Here is a 19,538-nt window from a genome sequence, read left to right as displayed (position 1 = left end):
CTGAAATGGGCTTGAGTTTTTTAAATTATATTATATGGAGCACATACTGTATACAAATCTGCTGGGAAATTCACTCCAGTGCAAAAAAAAAAAAAAACTGAAAATAGGGTAATTGTAACATTGGCAAAATCCAGGCTAAATCAAACAATGAGTCTGTCCAGACTGTCATATAGTTAGATATGTGGTTCCCTGATAGCATTGTTTGGTTTGGGGGAAAAGACCTTGTCGACTTGAGTTTCTACTTAAAATAATCCATCCTTCCCCTTTAAGAACTGATCCATATCCATTTGATACAGGGCTAGGGCATGCAATCTTTTTGGGAGGATTCACTGAGATACAAAATAACTCTTTGTTCTGCCTTCATGAATGGGTATCGAGAGTTAAAACAGATTGCACTGAAGATAAGGATCTTTTAAGCACCAGCAGAATCGCACCACATTTCATAGTGTGGACAGGCCCTATAATTCATTCTAAAAACAATGGGACCAATTACCTCAGGAATTAACTTGGGAGGTGGTGAGTGGCCCGATGCTGGAAGCATTCAAGAGAAAATTGGACAACCCTCTGTCTGATCTGCTTTGATTTGGATTCTTGCCTTGAGCGGAGGGGAGGGGGTTGGACTCAATGGCCTTAAGAGGCCCCCTTCCAACTCCATGCTTCTATGATTCTATGAACTGTGAACCTTACAGAGGTGGTTGGCTGCTGCCATTTGCCCAAAGCCTTGGGTCAGCCTTGATGTTATAAAAAAGAATAATTCAGATAAATCAGTCCATTTAAAGATGTAATTAGCACAGCCCTTAGATTGGCTCTGACCAAAGTCTCACCATTCTTCCTGTTTCTGCAGACGTGAGGCATTTAGAAATCTGGGCAGCTGATAAGAACACTCGCTCCTCTGTTGATCCACTGGTGCTCCTGGAGATAATTTGTCTTCTTGGGTCAAAAGGGGACAGACAGCGCTCCCCAGGGACAAAGTCTGGAGGGCTTTTTGAAGACGGCTGTCCCAGTGGCTTAAAGTGGGTCGGCTATGCAGCTATCAGTGGGAATCAGCCATACCGCAGTTGTCTGTCCGAAATTAGTCAATCAATCACAACTGTGCTAGATCAGACTGGAGGCTTTTCTACTCTAGCATCCTGTTCACACTGCAGGCAACTAAACATGGAAACAGGGCCAACCTGCCCTTGAGCAGAGCAAGGCAATGGCTTCTGGCAGCTCATGCTAGGAGGTGTTGGAGAGAAGCGATTGCATACCACACTGTCTGCCCGACCCTTCACTGCTTTCCTGGATGCTATCCCATTGCCTATGTGACATAATATTCGCCTCCCAGCCCGTTTGGCTTCTGTATATGGGATGGAGGAGGGCACCATTTTGCCTTTTCCTTCAGGCGGGGGGGGGACCCCACAAGCAGAACTGAGTGCAACAGTATCCTCCTATTCCTGTATCCCAGCAGCTGCTGTACAAAGATATACTGCCCCTGATACTGGAGGGATTATATGATCATGACTAATAGCGCCATTCTTCAGGACAACACTACGTTCAAGGTACATTTTCCTTCCTCATCATCCAAACGCACATTTTGCATAACGACTTTAGCATCACCACAACTCTGTGGCCTCTGGCCAAGGTTTCATTCACTAGCCAGTCGCCCTGAAACATTTATCTTAAGCCCCCCCCCAAAAAAAATATATATATATAGCAAGTGCACGAAGTCTGGATGTCCTTCAGATCTATTGTCTTAGACACTGTCTAAGGTAATAGATATGAAGAGACATCCAGTTTTCACGCACCTGCTATATTGGGGGGGTTTGGCGCAAAGTGATGACGTCGCGTACTAAGGCGACCGCCCTTTACTGCTCAGTGCTCTTTTCCTCCCGCCCCTTTCGGCGAAAGATGGGAACATTCCGTACGATGACGTCAGGAAAAAAAGATGGCGACGCGGGTCAAAAACCAACAAGCCAACCCCGGAAACGACGGCGCGCATGCGTGCTTCGTCTCCCCTTGGGTGGGCGGCCGACAACGTGGTTTTTCCACACCGGGGAGGCGAAGCGGGTGGCAGGTAACGCTGGAGGTTTTTCTCTTGGGGTTTAAGCGCTGGCATTCTCTGCGCAGGCCGCGACCACCCCCTCCCGAAGTGACCCAGAGATGCGGGGGAAGTTTGCCTTATCTTAATTTACAGTCACCGAGCCCAGGTTTTCTGCCACAGCGCTTGGGGGGGGGGGGGCTGAGTCTCACAATCCCATAATATTCCCCCTCAGCTCCCAGTCCGGCTGGACCTTTTGTTGTGGAAAGGGACCCCCTGGGTCATCGAGCCCACCCCCTGCCAAGGGAGCCCCCGAGGGGAGGACTCGAACTCGCAACCTCTGGCTCCACAGTCAGAAACATGGGGCTCTCCAGCACTTCCTTCGACCCCAGTCTGCCTTGAATCGGGTGCTTATCTCGTCCTGGCCCTCTGGATGTTTCTGGGCTGCTCCGGTTAATCCATGGCCGGTGGAGAAGGATGATGGGCACTGCAGCCCAGCAAAAACGGGGATGGCCCATATTGGGGTCCGGAAGAGGGTTTAACAGCCCCCTGCATGCTGATGAGTGAAGGAAAGGGCAACCCTTTTGGGAAACCAGTGAGCATGATTTGTGAGTAACTCCGTAAGTTCGATTCCCAGGGTGGCCTAGTGGATAGAGCGAAGGACGGGGACTCTCTGGAGACCAGGGTTCAAATCCCCACTTGGCCCTGGAAGCTCACTGGGGGAGTGGAACTGGTAAAACTATCTCACTTCCTTGAAAACCATCTTAGGGGTGCTATGAGTTGGTTCCAACTTGACAGCACAGAACACACAAGTTCAAACTGCTGGTGTTACGTGTTTTTCTATGCAACTGGAAAGCTTCTTTACTCCAGGGATGGGGAACATGTGGGCCTCCAGGTGATTTGGATTGCAGCTTTCCTCCTATCAGCATTAGCTGCGCTGCCTCAGTCCTCTGAGAATTGTAGTCGGCAACATGGGGAAAGCCAAATATTACTATATATATATGTTGGGAATGTTGTTCCTGCCTATAAGGATGGGCAACAGGTAATCCTCCAGATTTGAAGGACATAGAAAAAAATAACGGAGCAAAATGTGAACTAAAATCTCGGAGGCAAAAAATAGTAGAAAAGCGGAATTTTAATTTTAATACTGCAGTATGAATAGAATGGATGGCAGCATATTTTGTTCCTTCTCTCCCCCTCAACCCCAACAATTCTTCCCTCACTCCCCCTTTTACCTTCTGTAACCCATATCCTAACCCAAGTTATTAAAGCAATAAAAAGGATTGCAGAGAAATCAAAGAGAAGAAATAATATTTATTTCACATAAGCTTTCCCCAAAAGACCGGATTTCTTTAGTGATCCTGCTTTTCTTGTAGGAAAAAATAAAACCATGGAAGCCCCTCCTGTCACTATGATGCCTGTCACTGGTGGAACAATTAACATGATGGAATATTTACTTCAAGGTGAGTCATCAGCAAGAATTATCATGAATAGAGATGGGGGCATTCATATACGAATATTAATACCCCCACACAGGTGATAAGGAGGGTCCGGCCCCCTGGGGCAGACCTACCATGCACCCTTCTGCCACTATCTCCATGCTCCCTTCCTATTGCTCTGGAGCTTGCAGTAGATTAACCACTCTTCGACCTGGTGGAGAGGCTCATCATCCAGCCTCCCGCCAGGAGTAGCTAATCCACCGTGAGCTCCGGAGTGACAGGAAGGGAGTGCGGAGTCCGTGGCAGTGGTGGAACAGTGAGTGGTTGGTCTGGCCCCAGGGGGCCAGACCCTAGCTATCTCCACCTGTGTGGGGGTATACATATACCAATACCCCCATCTCTAATCATGAATCGCTAACATCCGGTTACATGACATTCTAGTGGAAGAGTATCGGGTTCTTTATTGTTATAGGTGCTTTCCTCTGGTTCTTTTCTACTGCAGGTGCCTTTCCTCTGTATGACTCTTAAAAAGACAGTTTAATTTACGTAGGATGTGAGTTAGAAATCTTAGGTCTGTTTTTGTATTACAAAACTGATAAGCCAGTATATGAGGTTACCAGTAGAGATCCTGTGAACCTATTGCCAAGCATGGTTAGATTGATAAGTACAAAGAAGGTCTTTGACAGTGTCCCAGCACCTATGGAATGAGTTTTCATCCTTCTCTTTCTTCACGAGTCTTCAGAAAAACTCTAAAGTTCCTGTTGTCTTATCCGGCTTTGTCTTAACATTTGGCTGCTGGTCTTACTCTAATAAACCATTTTGTTGGGTATTGTGTTATAGTGATACTATTTTGCATTGTTTCTGTACACATCCTTGGGAGAGCTTTCACCATTAAATAGTTTTAAATAACAAAAAAAAAAAAAAAAAAAAGAACACATTCTCAACCAATCCTGTTTTTTGGAATGTACCTGTGTAAGGAATTTGTTAGCAAACTTCTGATTAAAATTCTCTTAGTACTTTTTCAGTGCGCATTTCAGATTGATTAGTACAAAGAAGGTCTTTGACAGTGTCCCAGCACCTATGGAATGAGGTTTAGTAAAGAGTTTTATCATGAGTTTTAGTAAAGGTTTAGTAAAGAGTTTTGTGATTCTTTGATCACTCTTCTTAGGAGTTCGCATTGCACGAACTAGCTACCAAGAATATTACTGGACTGTTCAAGCTATTATTGGAAATACAGTACAGTAGTTACTTGTTCAGATGGGATCACCAGTCCCTCTTTCTCTTCCAGGGAGTGTTTTGGATCAAAGTTTGGAGAGCCTTCTACATCGGCTTCGTGGCCTTTGTGATAACATGGAACCTGAGACTTTTGTAGATCATGAGATGGTGTTCCTCCTGAAGGGGCAGCAGGCCAGCCCGTTTGTCCTCCGCACACGGCGGTCAGTGGACAAACCCGGTGCCCCTTGGCATTTACGCTATCTTGGGCAGCCGGAAATGGGAGACAAAAACCGTCATGCCTTGGTACGCAACTGCGTCGACATTGCTACCTCTGAGAACCTGACAGACTTCTTAGTGGAAATGGGCTTCCGCATGGACCATGAATTTGTAGCCAAGGGGCACGTGTTCCGTAAGGGCATTATGAAGATTGTGGTATACAAGATCTTTCGCATCTTGATCCCAGGAAATACTGATAACATTGAGCCTTTGTCTCTCTCCTACCTTGTGGAGCTCAGCATTGTTGCGCCAGCCGGACAGGACATGGTTTCTGATGACATGAGGAGTTTTGCCGAGCAGCTCAAGCCTTTAGTTCACTTAGAAAAAATTGACCCTAAAAGACTGATGTGAATGAGATCGCTGGATGCGGATGAGATAATTTGCAGCTAAACCGAGAGATTCTTTCACAAAGACTGGAATTTCAGAAAGTTTTGACCAATAAATCTGACTCTTATTTCCTTAGAAAAATCAAAATCATAAGATATTTTGCTTGGCTTCATATTAATTCAGAGATGGATGTACTTCAAGTGATTCCAAGCTGTTGATATTTGCAGTGTCCAAATAATTAGTTCATGTAGTCCAAATAATTGCTGATTTAGTTCCTATTCCAAACCAGATAAACCCTTCAAATCAGTGGAATTTATTTAAGTGTTCAACAGTTGAGACAGGTCATCCTCTAACTTGGACCAGCAGTTATTATTATTATTATTATTAGTTTTATTTGTATGTCACATTTCTCCCAAAAATGGGACCCAAGGAATTGGAATTGGGCATATAATTTGAGAACCATATTTGGAAATTTTTTATAGGCCTGGCTAACTATACCCATTTTTTGTCATCTTTTGGGATTACCAAAAGTGGTTCTCTCCCCCCCCCCCAGTATTTCATGCTTATCTGTTTATAAAAATGCATGAGATTTTACAAGTTTTTATACTAAGAAAATATAAAATGAAAAGTATTTTTAAGCCTCTAAGCATGTTGTTAACACAAACAAAAAATCAGTACAAAATATTCTCACCCAGTTTAGCCAGATTACAGTCTGTGTAAAGGTTTGTTGTGCCAACAGCTGTGGAATTTACCAGCTGTAAAGAACTGTCAGCTACTCCTGGGACCAGCTGGGGATGCACTTGCCATAGGTAATCAGATTCTTGCAGAGAAAGGTGGAGTATGAATTAAATACATAAAATTACAAAAATAAGACGAGAGTGAAACTTGTTTCGATGTGAACTTGTTCTGCACTATTAGAAAATTCACTGCTTGGTAGCCTGCAAGGAATGGATCATTTCAACATTAGAATTGTTGTAAGAATTTTTAAACAGTCTTTTCAGTGGTAAATGACTCCTGCTGTTTTTATCCAAGGAGATTCCAACATTCCAGATAGGATATTTACTGGCGCTTAATTATTTCACAGGAATAGAATGTAACTTTACATACAGCATCCTTTGTACTTTGACAGAATAATTATGCTGTCCTGTTTGTTATGGAATTGCAGTTTAGTCTCATCCTGTCTGCACTGGATCTTTTCAGAGTTGGTCATAATTGGTCAACTAGTTTTCATTGTATTTGCATTCATCACACATGCTCGGGTAGATCCAGCCATGTGTGTGGTGAGCTGTCATGTCAAAGTACACAACAAAATTCTGCCTCTGCTACCTGATAGAGCCACTTTTGTGTTATCAAACAAGAGTAAAATATTTGTGCATTGCCTCTCATGAGGATGCAAAGGAAGTCTTTTCAATATATTGTCAGTATACATACATACCAGACAGTGGAAAAGTTGTTGTTATTATTATTATTTTGTATTATAAGTCTCAGAGTTCTGCAGCCAGTAAGGCCACTGTGTGGCTGAAGCCAGGAAATGGCCCATGATGGTTCCACAATAGTATGCCCATGTTGCCAGCAGGAAAAAGGATTCCAAGCTTTACATAGCAATGGGCAGCCTGATTGTGGGCAACACCAATGGCAGCAGTCAAGATGGTCTATAGGATCCCCTCTTCTGTTCACTCCCATTCACACTTATTGAAAAACAGTCCTGACCGTGGCTTTGTGTTTGGGTGAGAAGCAGTGAATTGGTGAAAAAAGGCACCAGTTTCTGGGATTTTCCCTTGCGTGGTGTCACTTTGTGAATGGATTAAAGGCAGGTAGGGAAAGCGAGAGGAGGAACAGTCTTCTAGGCCCATGACTCCTTCTGAGGGGACAATGGAGGACGGAGACACTTGACCACAGAAGAGGTGGACCCCTTGTTCTGTGCGATGAGTGAAGTGGCATGGGACTTGGAGAACGACCCTGACGGAAATCAACAAGGTGAGGGGCTGAGACCAGGGAAGAGGGACCTCCACCCTACCAGCCTCAGGGAAAGCTCAGTCGCCAGCAGCTCCTTGGTGACCAAGGCATTCAGAAGGTCCTCTGGCATCTACCCCATCCCAGCGGAGACCCTGGCAGTGCCAATGCTAGTGTGAAAGGGGAAGGAGGATCGTCACAGAGCCAGGGAGCAGCCCCCCACTCACTGCCAACAACCTCTCCTGGCCTACTTTAAAGGTCTCCAAGCCCAGCCCCGGACTGGTTCCTGCAGCCTTGAAGCACTGAGACTCCAGTGGCCCCAAGGAAAAGAAATTAGGCCAGGACCAAACTGACCGTTTCCAGGAGACTGGTGCCAGGAACTCAGTCCCCTGGAGGGCAGTGATGAACCTCTGTGACAGGGAACCTCTGTTCACCATCTGTGGCCAAGTAAATGATACCTTTACTGGTAACCTGGACCCTCCCTTTGGGGGAGGGGGCAGGAGAGCGAGGACGGGCAGCATCCCTATCCTATCCCTTCTTAGAGCATGCTGCGAGCCGGAGGCTCTTCCCCCTCTGCCCCTGGACCCCAATGGGTCTGTCTGTGCTGCTGGCTTTCCAGCCGGACTCTGCCTCCCGGAGCCCGCTTGGAAATCCCATGGAAAGAGAGCACCGCGAACGGACGGAACGGTTGGAGGCAGGAGCCGGGGAAATTCAAATGGCCTCCCCAACGGGCTCTGCCTGCAGGGGCAGAGGGGGAAGAGCCTCTGGCTTGCAGCGTGCTCTAAGAAGGGACAAGAGTTCACCATATGCCTTTGAAAGGGATGGGGAGGGAGAGGCAGCGATAGTCTGGATTATGAGCTGGTGTGTCCAGGGCAGGGAGCCCTGACACACACGCACACGCACACGCACGGGTTTGCCCCCAAAGTGTGGCCGGACTTTTCTCCTTCACATCCCCACCCTGTTTTTGAGTGTGCCGAAAGAGGCCAACATGGCTCTCGGGGGGGGGGGGGGAAGGCTCGCTTTCCCAGGTGGCGTTTTAGAAGGGGGGCACAGGTGGGTCAGTCAGGGCCTCAGGCGCAACCCCGAGGAACACAGCCACAAAGAGAAAAAACGTGGGGCACCTGGAAGGCTCGGCGAGGAGCCTCAATTATGAGCCGGTGGGTCCTTACATTCCCCCCCCCTCGTGCATGGTCCGTCCGTGCTGCTGGCTTTCCAGCCGGGCTCTGCCTCCTGGAGCCCGCTTGGAAAGCCAGCAGTACGGACGGACCCAGCAGTGGAAGGCAGGAGCTGGGGAAATTCAAATGGCCTTCCCGCCATTTTTTGTAACGGCTGCCACTGTGTCCCTGCGGCCCAGTGGATGGCTCCTCGCGGCCAGGCACGAGGCCGCAGACCGGGGGTTGGGGACCCCTGACTTAGGGCACACACAGGACTGGCTCAGGACATTGAAGTTTTGATTAAGGCTGAATTTCATGCCTGCCCGTCTGCTCTCCCTTCTTAATGGAGGACTCTCATGGGAGGACACGGATGGGAGATCTCAAGTCCAAAGTACACACTCTTGGACTGTCCCCTGATCTCTTATTGACCTCTGAGTACAGTGATACATACATATAAACATTATTGTTTCTGGCCATAGACCTTTACAATATTGTGACTACTGTAGCATATAAAATCCAAATAAAGCAGGTAATTACCTTAAAACCATTAAAACCATTAATTACCTTAAAACCATTAAAACCAATAAAACCCGGTCTAAAAATATTGTCATAATGGAAAACGTCAATCCACTGTATACAGCATTTATGTGGCATTATGATCCCTGACAAATCGAAGCCTCAGCTTCTTAGCTGCTAATGCAAATTGTGCTGCTGCATATGTAATGTACAACTGTGCATCAGCAAGCAATCCTACTACTATTTCAGTGGTATTACAGTTAAAATACTACATCTGAATGATGAATGACAGAAATCTTTCCCTAGGATTTTTATAGAGAGGACAGAACAGTAGATAATGAGTTAGATCCTCAGTCTGGTTGCAGCCAAAGACACATTTCCGTTCCTCGACTGGGATTCCTTTATATCTCCCTTCGAGGTATGCTGAGGCCATCTGTCCAAATCTAAGTTCTGTGAAAGCTCTGCGAATCTGGGGAAAAGTCAATGACTCAAAATATTTTGGTTTTGCATAATTCACCTGAAGTTGAGGATACCAGGTAGAAAAACGGGACCCAACAATAGCTGCCCTATCCTGGCTAGCATCAAGATCAAAGATCCAGTTCCTAAGGTCGCGAGAGCTTAAACTAAGGAACTTTTCCATCAAAAGGTTGTGGACCTTTAATTTTTGGTGACATTGTTGTGCCCATCCACCAGACTTTAGTTGTTCTAACCAACAGCATTTTGTCAGGGAGGAGTCCTCCAAACTGTTCAGTCTATGCCAATATCTAAGATAGGCCAGATCAATTCTAGCGGCAATTGAGGGTAGGCCTAACTCAGCTCTGAGGTAAGCTGAGGGAGTTCCTGAGGGGAGACCCAGTATCAGCCTCATAAATTTGTTCTGTAGGATTTCTAGTTTGGGCTTGGCTGCCTCTCCCCATACTTCTGTCCCGTAGAGCATCTGTGCTATAATTTTAACAACGAACACCTTGAGAACGGGATTTACCAGCTGGCCTCCTCTGCTGTAGAAAAATCTTTTTAATTGCCCTATTGATCTGGTACTCAGTAAGATGGTAGCATTTAAATGCTGTCTCCAGGAGAGTTTCTCACAAAATTGAAGGCCCAAGTATTTAAATGAGTGTACCTGCTCAATATCATGCCCATCCAGAGACCAGTTATGCTTAGGGGCTCTCTTCTCACAGACCATAATTTTTGTTTTTGGTATAATTGATTGTTAGCTGTTCCTCTTTACAGAGCTGCCCAAATTTGGCCAGCATTCTTTTAAGACCAATTTTATTCAAAGATAGCAGAACCAGGTCATCAGCATAAAGCAGTATTGAGATCTTCCTACAGCCAATGGCTGGAGGGAAGAATGTGAGGGAAGCCATTTAAGGGATAAGGCTGTTTATATAAAAGTTGAAAAGGTGCTAAAATACAACCTTGTTTCACCCCTCAGGTAATGCGGACCTGTTGTGATAGAGTTCCCTGTAAGCCTATACGCACTTGCATCATATTTTCTTTATGTAGTAGCTGTATGAGCCACAGGAGTCTCTTATCCAATTTATACCAAAGGCGTTCTCTATCTATCAGGTCAAAGGCTGATGAAAAATCCACAAAGGCAGCGTAAAGATATTTGTTTGGAGGTTTGGTGTATTTACTAATTACATGGTGTAAAACAGTGGTTCTTAACCTTTTTGAAAGAAACGCCTCCTTGAGCCATTGAGGAAGTTATCATCGTCCCCCTCCCCGCGGCGATATCTTATTTATTTATTTATTTATTTATTTATTTATTTATTTATTTATTTATTTATTTATTTATTTATGACACTTAAATCGAATGACCCCTGAAAATAAAATTCAATTGCAAGAAAATGAAAAGTAACATTTAATGATTTAGTTACAAGTGAATTTTAAGGCGCAAAAAGAAATATATAAAAGGGCATAACAACAAACCACAATGCAGGAAATAAAAATAGATGAAAACTCTGAAACTAAATTAAGATTGGAGGAAAATATATATTCATGCACACTGTAAAAAGGGTTCAAAAGACACAAAGAAATTTTTTACAGAAGGAAAGCAACAAAACTCAGAATGGTTGTGAATTTTTCAGGCTCAGAGAGACTAAACACACACACACACACACACACACACACACACACACACACACACACACACACACACACACACACACACACACACACACACACACACACACACACACACACACACACACACACACACACACACACACACACACACATTACTTTGGGGGAGGAGGGTTACAACAACATCAATAATGAATTACATACCTTTAAAAACAACTTTCCAAGTACAGTACCCAACAGAACAATAAACAACTCCATTGCTGAACACTTCAAAGAGAAATGGCGCGCCACCCCAAACTGACCCATTTCTCTCTGGGCTTCCCTTGCAATGGGCGGGAATAGCTTCAGTATTAAAGGATTGGGAAGTCTTTAAATTGCAGAAGGAAAACATTGGCCCTTCAGATGTTTTGGCCTCCAAATCCCAGAAACTCCAGCCAGCAAGGCCCAGGGCAGGGGATTGTGGGAGTTGTAGTCCAAACCATGTGGAGCGCGGCCGTCACACCCTTCTTGAAACAAACTGGTATACTTAAGCCACTCACATGCTACCCTTTTCGCCTTCACTGAATGGATCCTCAGGGTTCAGGGAGAAAGAGGAGCAGCTGACTTTCTGCAGTGCATTTGTGATCCCGCCCAAAGAGATGCTGCGTCACCCCAAACCGACCCATTTCTCAGAGAACAAAGGCTTGATCTATTGTGCTTCTGCCTTTTCTGAAGCCTGCCTGTTCTTCGAAGATGATAGAATGTTTGTTGTCCCAATCTAGAAGCCTATTCAAGAGGTATCTAGCATAAAGCTTAGAGACCACATTTAGGAGACTGATGGGTCTAAAGTTACAAGGGTCTAGAGGATCGCCTTTCTTAAAAATTGGCACAGCAATGCTAGTTTGCCAACCTGCAGGAAGGTTGCCTGTACTATTGATGTAGGTGAATAGACTGGCTAGAATGGGAGACCACCACTGAATGTCAATAGCAAAGACCTCAGCGGGGATCATATCTTCACCAGGCGCCTTGCCATTCCGGAGAGTTTGAATCAGGTCCCCAACTTCTTTGGGGGAAACAGGTGGCCATTCAGGAGAATTAGAGAGGGTCTCATGTGTAATATTTCTATGAATACTACCCCAAAAATGCGACTGAAGTGGGAGACCCATACCTCTGGCGTGATGGAGTTGGCAATCTCGAAGGCTTTCTGTGAGAAGCCTCTTTCTATCTGCTTCCAGAATTTGGGGTCATTACCCTCGATGAGGGCCTGGCCCAAAGATTTCCAGTTCTCCAAGTAGAAAGCCTTCAGAAAGTAATGTATCAAGAATGTCCTCCAATTTAGCCCAAGCCTCTGAAGCAGTACCAATTATTCTCGGTGGGAGATAGACGTTGACACAGATCAAGGGACATGGTTTGCAGCCATGTATTGTTAAAACTTGCCAGTAGCTAGAGTTCAGTTCAACTATCTCTGTTGCTTTCAAGCCAGTAGTGGAGGAAATTGAAATAGCCAGGCCCCCACTTCCTCGGCCTGAAGCTGAAGTTTTTTGAGCTGGGAATTCCCATGTCCTATATCCCTGTAAATTTAAAGAGTCTTTCTCCAGAAGCCAAGTCTCTTGCAGGAAATTATGTCAAATGTCTGGAGGTACTGTATGAAATCTGAGTCAGCCAATTTATTCTTCCATCCTGCAATATTCCAAGATAGAAGATTCAGAGTCTGACAGTGTATCTTATCTGATGTTAGTCAATCTTGGGCGAGGACTGCTAGAGGGGCATATCTGTTGTCCAGGTGCCATTCAGAGTTAGACCTACTGGAAGTTCTGAAGTGACTGGGTAGGTGGCTCTTCCCCTTGGAGGTTTGATACATTCTGTGACTGCTGGAAGACTTATTGACACCAATCCTTGGAGTCTCTCTTTTTTGTATTCTCTGGCTGTTACATATGTTTATGAAACCACGGGGTTGATTAATCAAGATATTATTGGGGGCAGATACAACAGGTGGACATACTTCTTTCCCTCTGTAGTTTAAGTTAGGCTCAGGGGGTGTAACACCGGCATGGGTGGGGGCATTTCTCCTGTGCCTGGAGTACTCATAATTAGAAGAGGGCTCAACAGTTCTTTCTGATTTTCCATGAGGTGTTGGAATCCTTTTAAAATTTACATTGAGTCCAGATTCATCAACCATTACCCTCCCATCAAAAGTACCCCTGTGATTCTCATCATCCAGCTGTCTGTTTGTTTTGAATGGTCTTTGCAAGTTTTGTTTCGCAGTTGACTTAAAATTTGGCCTACGGTGTATTATATGCGTTCCCCATTTGAAAGATATAGGTATGTCTTCAAACTGACATATTAAGCTCCAAAAATGATAAGCATGTCCATTTTCTTTAAATGACAGATGCACCCTCCCCCTCCACATCTTAGGCTTTGTAGGATATATACATGAACAATGCATATACATTAAGGGACCCCGATTTTTACCCAAAATGTCCAAGATGTCCCGTGTTACATCGGTGTTAGTTTTTCACATATTATTGGACCTTTTTAGAGGCCAGTTGTATATAGTAATATGACTCACAGTGTTAGTTGGTGAGACTGTAGTCTGTGGCTTCTCTGTTCCAGAGTCTACTTTCATAAGAAGTCATAGATAGGTATTGTCCAGCTGTATGTTGTTCCTATCTGTAGGGGCTATAAATGAGTCTGTGGGCCATTTACATCTGGGGTAGCATCTTGCCATTCATCAATTACTATGAAGTCTGCATTTGAAACAGTTAAATTCAGGTCCTCAGTAGCTTTGCTTGCATTGCAATTCTCAGCCTGAGTCTCTGGAACCTTTTCAGAGTTTGCGGCCAACTCTGTGTCCACCAACCTCTGAATAAGATGCTCTTCTTTTTGAGTTAGGCAGGGATTATTCTTGTTTATTTCTAGTATATGAGTCCCACTTCTTGAGTGGTGGAAGTCTGAATCTGGGTTAGGGAATGTCCAGGGGGGTGCTGCTGTCAAAATCCCCGTTTCTATCAGGGTGGCTATGAGTTGGAGAGTTGCTTTCAGGTCAAATATTTCTTGATGCAGTGCTTGTAGTTTATCGAAGATGCTCTGAGTTGATTTTGCAGATAAGAAGCACTGGTCCCGCAATTGATTGTAGATAATTTTGATGTCCTCATTCTCAAGCCCACAAGATTTGTCTATCTGTTCTTCTATGGATACATTCCTTGGCTCGGTGTCTGATAAATTTGGATTTTTCTCAGGCAGGTCCGTTGATAAAATTGATGACCTTTCCTGCAATCCTGGGTCCACTGACCAACTGCCAATCAAGTAAGCAAAAGGGTCTTCAGCCACATCATTTCTTTGGGAATCTCTGATGGTCACGTTCAAATTTTGATTGTTTGAGATAGATGGAGTAAAAACCAGGGGTTCTCAGAGCCCTGAGGATTCCCCTGTTCTCGCTGCTGATTGCTCCACCCCTCGCCCTCACATTAGCGATCTGCGTCTAAGTACGGCCATCGTTCATCGAGCTCTTTCAGGAATTCCTCTGCTTCGCTTTCAATCTCCTTCATGCACAAAAAAAAATATTAACAATTACTTTTATAGTCACAAAATATGAACCTGGCCACACATCAGAAACTTCTATAAAATAAATTGTCTAATGATATAAGAAACCTGCTAAAATTCCTAGCATAAAGAATGTTTTTCCCAAGATATTAAAATACAGGATCAATTGCAACTCGATACAGTATTTTACATAGATTCTATGTTCCTCTTACACCAGAATTTGACAGCTATAATATTGGAGCAAGGGCTTTCAAAACCAAACTATCCTTGCCTAAATCCTCCAGTCTCACAGGAGAGAATCCAATTGCACATTCTGGGATCCGGCCAGGACTCCTCTTTAGGGAGGCTTCCTCCGTTTTGTGGCCACCACCAAGGAGGATACACCTCATTCTTCAGTTCTGAGAGACACACTATACTTTGCCTGGTGGGAGGAACCAACGGAGTCCTTTCTCCAGTTGTGGTGACCAGCATTTTAGACCTCTTCAAGACATCCTGCTGGATCTCCCCACTTGACAAAGAGACCAACGAGATGCCTGAGGGAAGCCCGCAGCCGGGATGGGAATGGGATGGGACTCACGCCTTAGCCTCTGCAGGAACTCCTATGCAGAAAACTCTGCTTGGTGCAGGGAAAGCAGGTGGGGGCTGAGGAAGGTCTCCCTCCCCATGTTAGAGCCCCAGGTCAACTATAAATTAGTAAAACATTAAAAAAATTAAACAGTTTCCAAATTAAGAACTTATGGATAAACAACAACAATAAACCCCAATGGTGTACATCTTCCTCACAGGGTCCTTTCTCCTGCTCCTTGACCATTGTGAATGCATAGATTGCATCTATTATTTTTACATTTAAGGGCACATCAGAAAGGTTAGAAAATACTCTAGCTTTGGTCACATGGTCAAGGAGCGCATGGGCCAGAGGCTTCTTTCAGGTTTATTTCCTATTTCCCTTTCCAGTCCAGTTCAGAAGAGCAGAAAGGTTGATGAAATCTAGTGCATAAACGGCGAGGTAGCTGCTACGTTATATTAGAAGACACTCACCCTTACTTGGAATGGACTCCGGGTAGCGGGAGACAGAGAGAGCGCAGGGGATGACCACGAGGAACCTCCTTTCCCATGCTCAGAAGATATTGACGAACTCTTTGCAGGTGGAGAGCTGCTTTCTCTTGGTAGTGGAGAGCGAGGGACTAGCTGGGGAGAAAGTGACGACCTCTCTGGAGGTGGTGAAGGTGAGTCTCTCCTCTGGATCGGAGGACCCTCTGGCCTGGGTGTGGGAGAGTGACAGCAAGAGGATCAATGGTGCAGGGGAATATACGAAGAAAAATATTTCAGGACTAAAACAAAAAACGAATGGATGAGATAGGTGGCCCGACAATTGATTTCATCAATAATTTGAGATGATTTGCAAAGGGTAAAATGAAAAGTGATTCATAAAAGCAACCTGAGGGATCTCCCCTTAGTGAGCAGGAATTTAAGTCCACGGACCACTGCCTATGTGAATTAGGAAAGCCATGTAGGCCATAAATGTCATGTTTTCAAAAGATGTTTGCAGTCGTATTCTAATGTGCTTTTCAAGGATTATTCAGGGAGAATCTTCCAGTTGATTTTTACACACCCCCTTCTTTTTTTGTGTTTTTCAACGAAGGCAGCCCAAGAGAGTGGCTTTCCGCGAGCAGGATTCCACACTCCAGAACAAGGAAGAAGCCAGGAGGGAGTCAGGGGGCTGAAGGCTGCCCGCCCTGCTCCACCTCAGCCCTTCCTCTTTGGGAGGGTGCTGCAATCCCTGGGGGGAGGGGCTTCAGGGGTCCTTTAGCTAAGCACACCGTACCTTTCAACATGTTCCTGTTTTTCTCCTGCCTCTGATGACTCCTGTGAATGAGAGAGAGGTTTTCAGCCTAAGGCGGCCTCGCTCCCCAAAGCATACCTGAGGCCAGGGAACAGGGTTAGCCTAGCCTAAGGCAAGCAGAGGCCAGGCAGGGCCATCCCCGCCAGGAGAGGGTGAGGTCAGGACCTGGATGAAAGATATAAGATGCCTTGGGAGGTAGGGGGATCCGGGCCTTTCCTTGCTTACCATTGAAGAGGGGGATTTTCCATAGATTTCCTCCAGTCGCTTGACCACACTAGAAGACAAAAGAAGCCAACATGAAGTGACAGGCGATGCTTGGAAGGCAGGAGTCCCAACCCTCTCGGCTCTTTTTCTCAGGGCTGCTTCCTTGGCCTCCCAGGGACCTCAGTTCCCACTGGGATGCCCCAACCAGGGAGCCCAACCCTGAGCAGGGAGGAGCCGAACACGCTGCCCAGAGGCCAGAAGCCAGCCCTCCTGCCTTGTCCGTTTACCTCAACCACAGGGACCCAAACCTAGAGAAAGGGGGTACCTCTTCAGAAGTGCTTCGACAGAGTCCTCTGACCCGGTGCTGCTGTCATCGTCCAGAGGGGAGTCGCTTTCACTGGGGACGTCCTGCAATCAGAGTCAGCTGTCAGTTCCTTGAAAGCCAAAACCTTCCCTCTCCTGAACTCACCCACACTCTATTTGCAGAACTGGGAATTTCTCAATGAAATTAAAGCAAAGGCGTGGGAAGGGGTTGGATTGGGAAAAAAATGGGAAACTCTAGGCTGAGCAGGGGGAAACGGGTTGGGTTTCTCCCCTTCAAGGACCTACCTGGGACTCCCAACACCAAGTCAAAAGAGAGAGAGAGAGAGAAAGAGAGAGAGAGAGAGAGAGAGGAGAAAATGACTGATTGCGAAGGGAATCAGTCTTTCAACTTCCTTCAGTTGAAAGGAAGGCCACCCTCTCCCACCCTCAACAGATGCCCATCAAAAGGATCCACAGTCCTGGCTTACCCGGGCGACGACGGCCCCCTGGACGATGTCAGCAGCATCGAGGAGGGAATCTGCTAGAATGGCTGAGCTGTAAGAAAACGTTGGAAGGAGTAAGAATCCAAAAGGGGAGGCCTGCCTGGTGTATCAGGCTAACAGGTCTCCAGCCACCCCCTCCAAAGGGGGAGGTCAGTGGGCAGCCCCAGACGGAGAACCCGGAAAGCCCTCCCCTGCCCCCTCCTTCCTTCCCACACCAGGGAAATATACCATGGAAAGCCACAGATCTTGCTCTCCAGCTCCCTCATCACACTGGATTCCTGCAAATGAAATGAAGTAAAGGTTCAAGAAGGTGTCACTCCCACACCCCACTGTGTGATCTCGGGGTCGGCCCTTTCCTTCTCTCCCAGGGGTTAGATGCCAAGGGAGGGAAATCAGGTGGATCTTTCAGGTGGGGAGAGCCTTTGGGTCCTTACCAGTGCCGCAGGAGGAGAGGCTTGGACTCCTCCTTCTACGGTGCTGCCAAATGTTTCAGAGCTGAAAAAGGAAGAAACCAGTTCACGTAAGAAGTGGAAATGAAGCCCGTGGGGTTTCTTTGCATGAGCAAAGCTCCAGGTTTGAGGGTGAGCCAAGGGCCCCTCTCCCCGATGGCCCCTCCCGCCCATCCTTTCCTACCCTTCCCTCTGTCTGTCCTCCCTCGCTTTCCCCTGGGGAAGCCCCTCAGGCCCAGCCAGGGGCATGGGATTTGTTGTCTTACCTTGGAGGGGTAGCCCTGGGGAGATCATTTGCCCCGCAGCAGCAACATAAGAGTTGCCTCCACTTGACTTTCTGCAAAGGAGAGCCAAAGAGGACATGTCAGGAGGAAGCAAGGATGGCCGGAGGGGTGGGTGGGTCTGTTTGTCTGTACGTGTCAAGTCATGGTCGGAGTGGTCCCCATCCAACCATTTACAGTGGTCCTACTTCTCAGACCTCCATCCACCCCTTCCAGCGCTTGCAGGAAGTTGTAGATAGGGATGTGCCTATTTATTTATTTATTTATTTATTTATTGGACTTATATACCGCCCCATAGCGCTACAAGCACTCTCCGGGCGGTTTACAATTTTAATTATACAGGCTACACATTGCCCCCCCAGCAAGCTGGGTACTCATTTTACCGACCTCGGAAGGATGGAAGGCTGAGTCAACCTTGAGCCGGCTACCTGGGATTTGAACCCCAGGTCGTGAGCACAGTTTTAGTTGCAGTACAGCGTTTTAACCACTGCGCCACGAGGCTCTTAATAGTTCTTAATACTGTGATTTGTTAACTGCAGAGATAAGAAAAAAGAGCCCTGATTGTCCCAAGCCGGCCCTATCCTTAGCTGCTGAAGGAGGCCACCACCAAACCGCCTTGAGCCTGCGCTTTTCAGAGAAGAATGGGATCTACATTGCCCACATTTTTATCCGTTGGGAGAGACTCGGTCTCCCGTTGTTGCTTTCGCCACCAGTGCATGCACCGGCTCCCTCTGCTTCGTTACCCTTTGGTCCTGCCCCCGGAGAACCAAACGTGATGCTCCAAACCCCCCGCCTCCACCTTTTTCTCACGGCTCTTGCGGTGGAGGTTCTTATTTCTGGGACCTGGGTTATTGTAGAGGTCGGGTAAGAAAGGACGTCCCATTCGCCCTACCTGCCTCTTGCCCAGTTCCCCCCCCGGGTCCATCTCCCTCCTCTTCCCCCCCCAGCACCCATCGTGTCACCCTCGCCCACACTTTCGCCACTATTATTCATTCTGACTTTAGAAATATTAACCAAGCAAATCAGAGATAAAAAGGAATTGAAAGGATTGAAAGTAAAAGGTCAAATTTATAAACTTCAAGCTTTTGCAGACAATATAGTCATTATACTGGAAGATCCATTGCATTCAATAGAGGACCTGATGATGACGTTGAAAAACTTTGGCGATATGGCAGGAATGAGAATAAACCAAAAGAAAACAAAAATACTTATTAAAAATATAAGAGAACAAGATTGACAGAAGTTAGTAGAGAAGACGAACTTCCGAGAGGAAAAAAGAATCAGATATCAGCTGGGAAACCAAGTCAGAAGACCCAAAAAGTAACCTCATGGTCCCAGCATCTCCATCAACTCTGCAACCAAGGGATCAAGCACTTAAACCTAAGAAAAGGACGTTTTAGGAGACTGCCCTCACTCAGTCTGAAGCTCCACCCTCTGATAAAGAGGCCTTGGCT

General features: G+C 46.1%; 3 protein-coding genes across 4 annotated transcripts in view; 2 read left to right on the top strand and 1 right to left on the bottom strand.

The window, feature by feature from the left end:
* Nucleotides 1-1,908: 1,908 nt before the first annotated feature.
* MED18 (mediator complex subunit 18) lies at nucleotides 1,909-6,145 on the top strand. Of its 2 annotated transcripts, none has more exons than XM_020813270.3 (3): nucleotides 1,909-2,053; nucleotides 3,394-3,480; nucleotides 4,745-6,145. In XM_020813270.3, the coding sequence occupies exons 2-3, from the start codon at nucleotides 3,408-3,410 to the stop codon at nucleotides 5,296-5,298; spliced, it is 627 nt and encodes a 208-aa protein (XP_020668929.1). In that variant the 5' UTR covers nucleotides 1,909-2,053; nucleotides 3,394-3,407; the 3' UTR covers nucleotides 5,299-6,145. The 2 variants fall into 2 exon arrangements, with proteins under 2 accessions (XP_020668929.1, XP_020668930.1); XM_020813271.3 differs by lacking the exon at nucleotides 1,909-2,053 and adding an exon at nucleotides 2,268-2,625.
* Nucleotides 3,442-19,538, top strand: part of PHACTR4 (phosphatase and actin regulator 4) — a 131,197-nt gene continuing 115,100 nt past the window's right edge. Inside the window, exon 1 of the mRNA XM_078380054.1 lies at nucleotides 3,442-3,480. The gene's annotated coding sequence lies outside the window, so the exon portion shown is untranslated. The remainder of the gene's footprint in view (nucleotides 3,481-19,538) is intronic.
* On the bottom strand, nucleotides 13,839-17,620 carry LOC144584247 (uncharacterized). Its single transcript, XM_078379959.1, has 7 exons — nucleotides 17,583-17,620; nucleotides 17,340-17,406; nucleotides 16,874-16,956; nucleotides 16,570-16,618; nucleotides 16,327-16,367; nucleotides 15,540-15,762; nucleotides 13,839-14,500 (listed from the first exon to the last, which is right to left on the bottom strand). The coding sequence occupies exons 1-7, from the start codon at nucleotides 17,618-17,620 to the stop codon at nucleotides 14,426-14,428; spliced, it is 576 nt and encodes a 191-aa protein (XP_078236085.1). The 3' UTR covers nucleotides 13,839-14,425.

Source organism: Pogona vitticeps, chromosome 9 (assembly GCF_051106095.1).
Source record: "Pogona vitticeps strain Pit_001003342236 chromosome 9, PviZW2.1, whole genome shotgun sequence".
Classification (NCBI taxonomy): Eukaryota; Metazoa; Chordata; class Lepidosauria; order Squamata; family Agamidae; genus Pogona; species Pogona vitticeps.
This window is presented reverse-complemented; position numbering and strand designations above follow the sequence as displayed.

What these genes read in the sequence shown, in the direction of transcription:
- MED18 (XM_020813270.3), top strand. Translation starts at nt 3,408, where the DNA reads ATGGAAGCCCCTCCTGTCACTATGATGCCTGTCACTGGTGGAACAATT. An exon ending in GATGGAATATTTACTTCAAG is followed by an intron (nt 3,481 to 4,744) that starts GTGAGTCATCAG and finishes TTTCTCTTCCAG; the next exon opens with GGAGTGTTTTGGATCAAAGT.
- LOC144584247 (XM_078379959.1), bottom strand. Translation starts at nt 17,620, where the DNA reads ATGAGGGAGCTGGAGAGCAAGATCTGTGGCTTTCCATG. An exon ending in AGGGGGCCGTCGTCGCCCGG is followed by an intron (nt 16,957 to 17,339) that starts GTAAGCCAGGAC and finishes CTCTGATTGCAG; the next exon opens with GACGTCCCCAGTGAAAGCGA. An exon ending in GGAGTCCATTCCAAGTAAGG is followed by an intron (nt 14,501 to 15,539) that starts GTGAGTGTCTTC and finishes TTGTGCATGAAG; the next exon opens with GAGATTGAAAGCGAAGCAGA.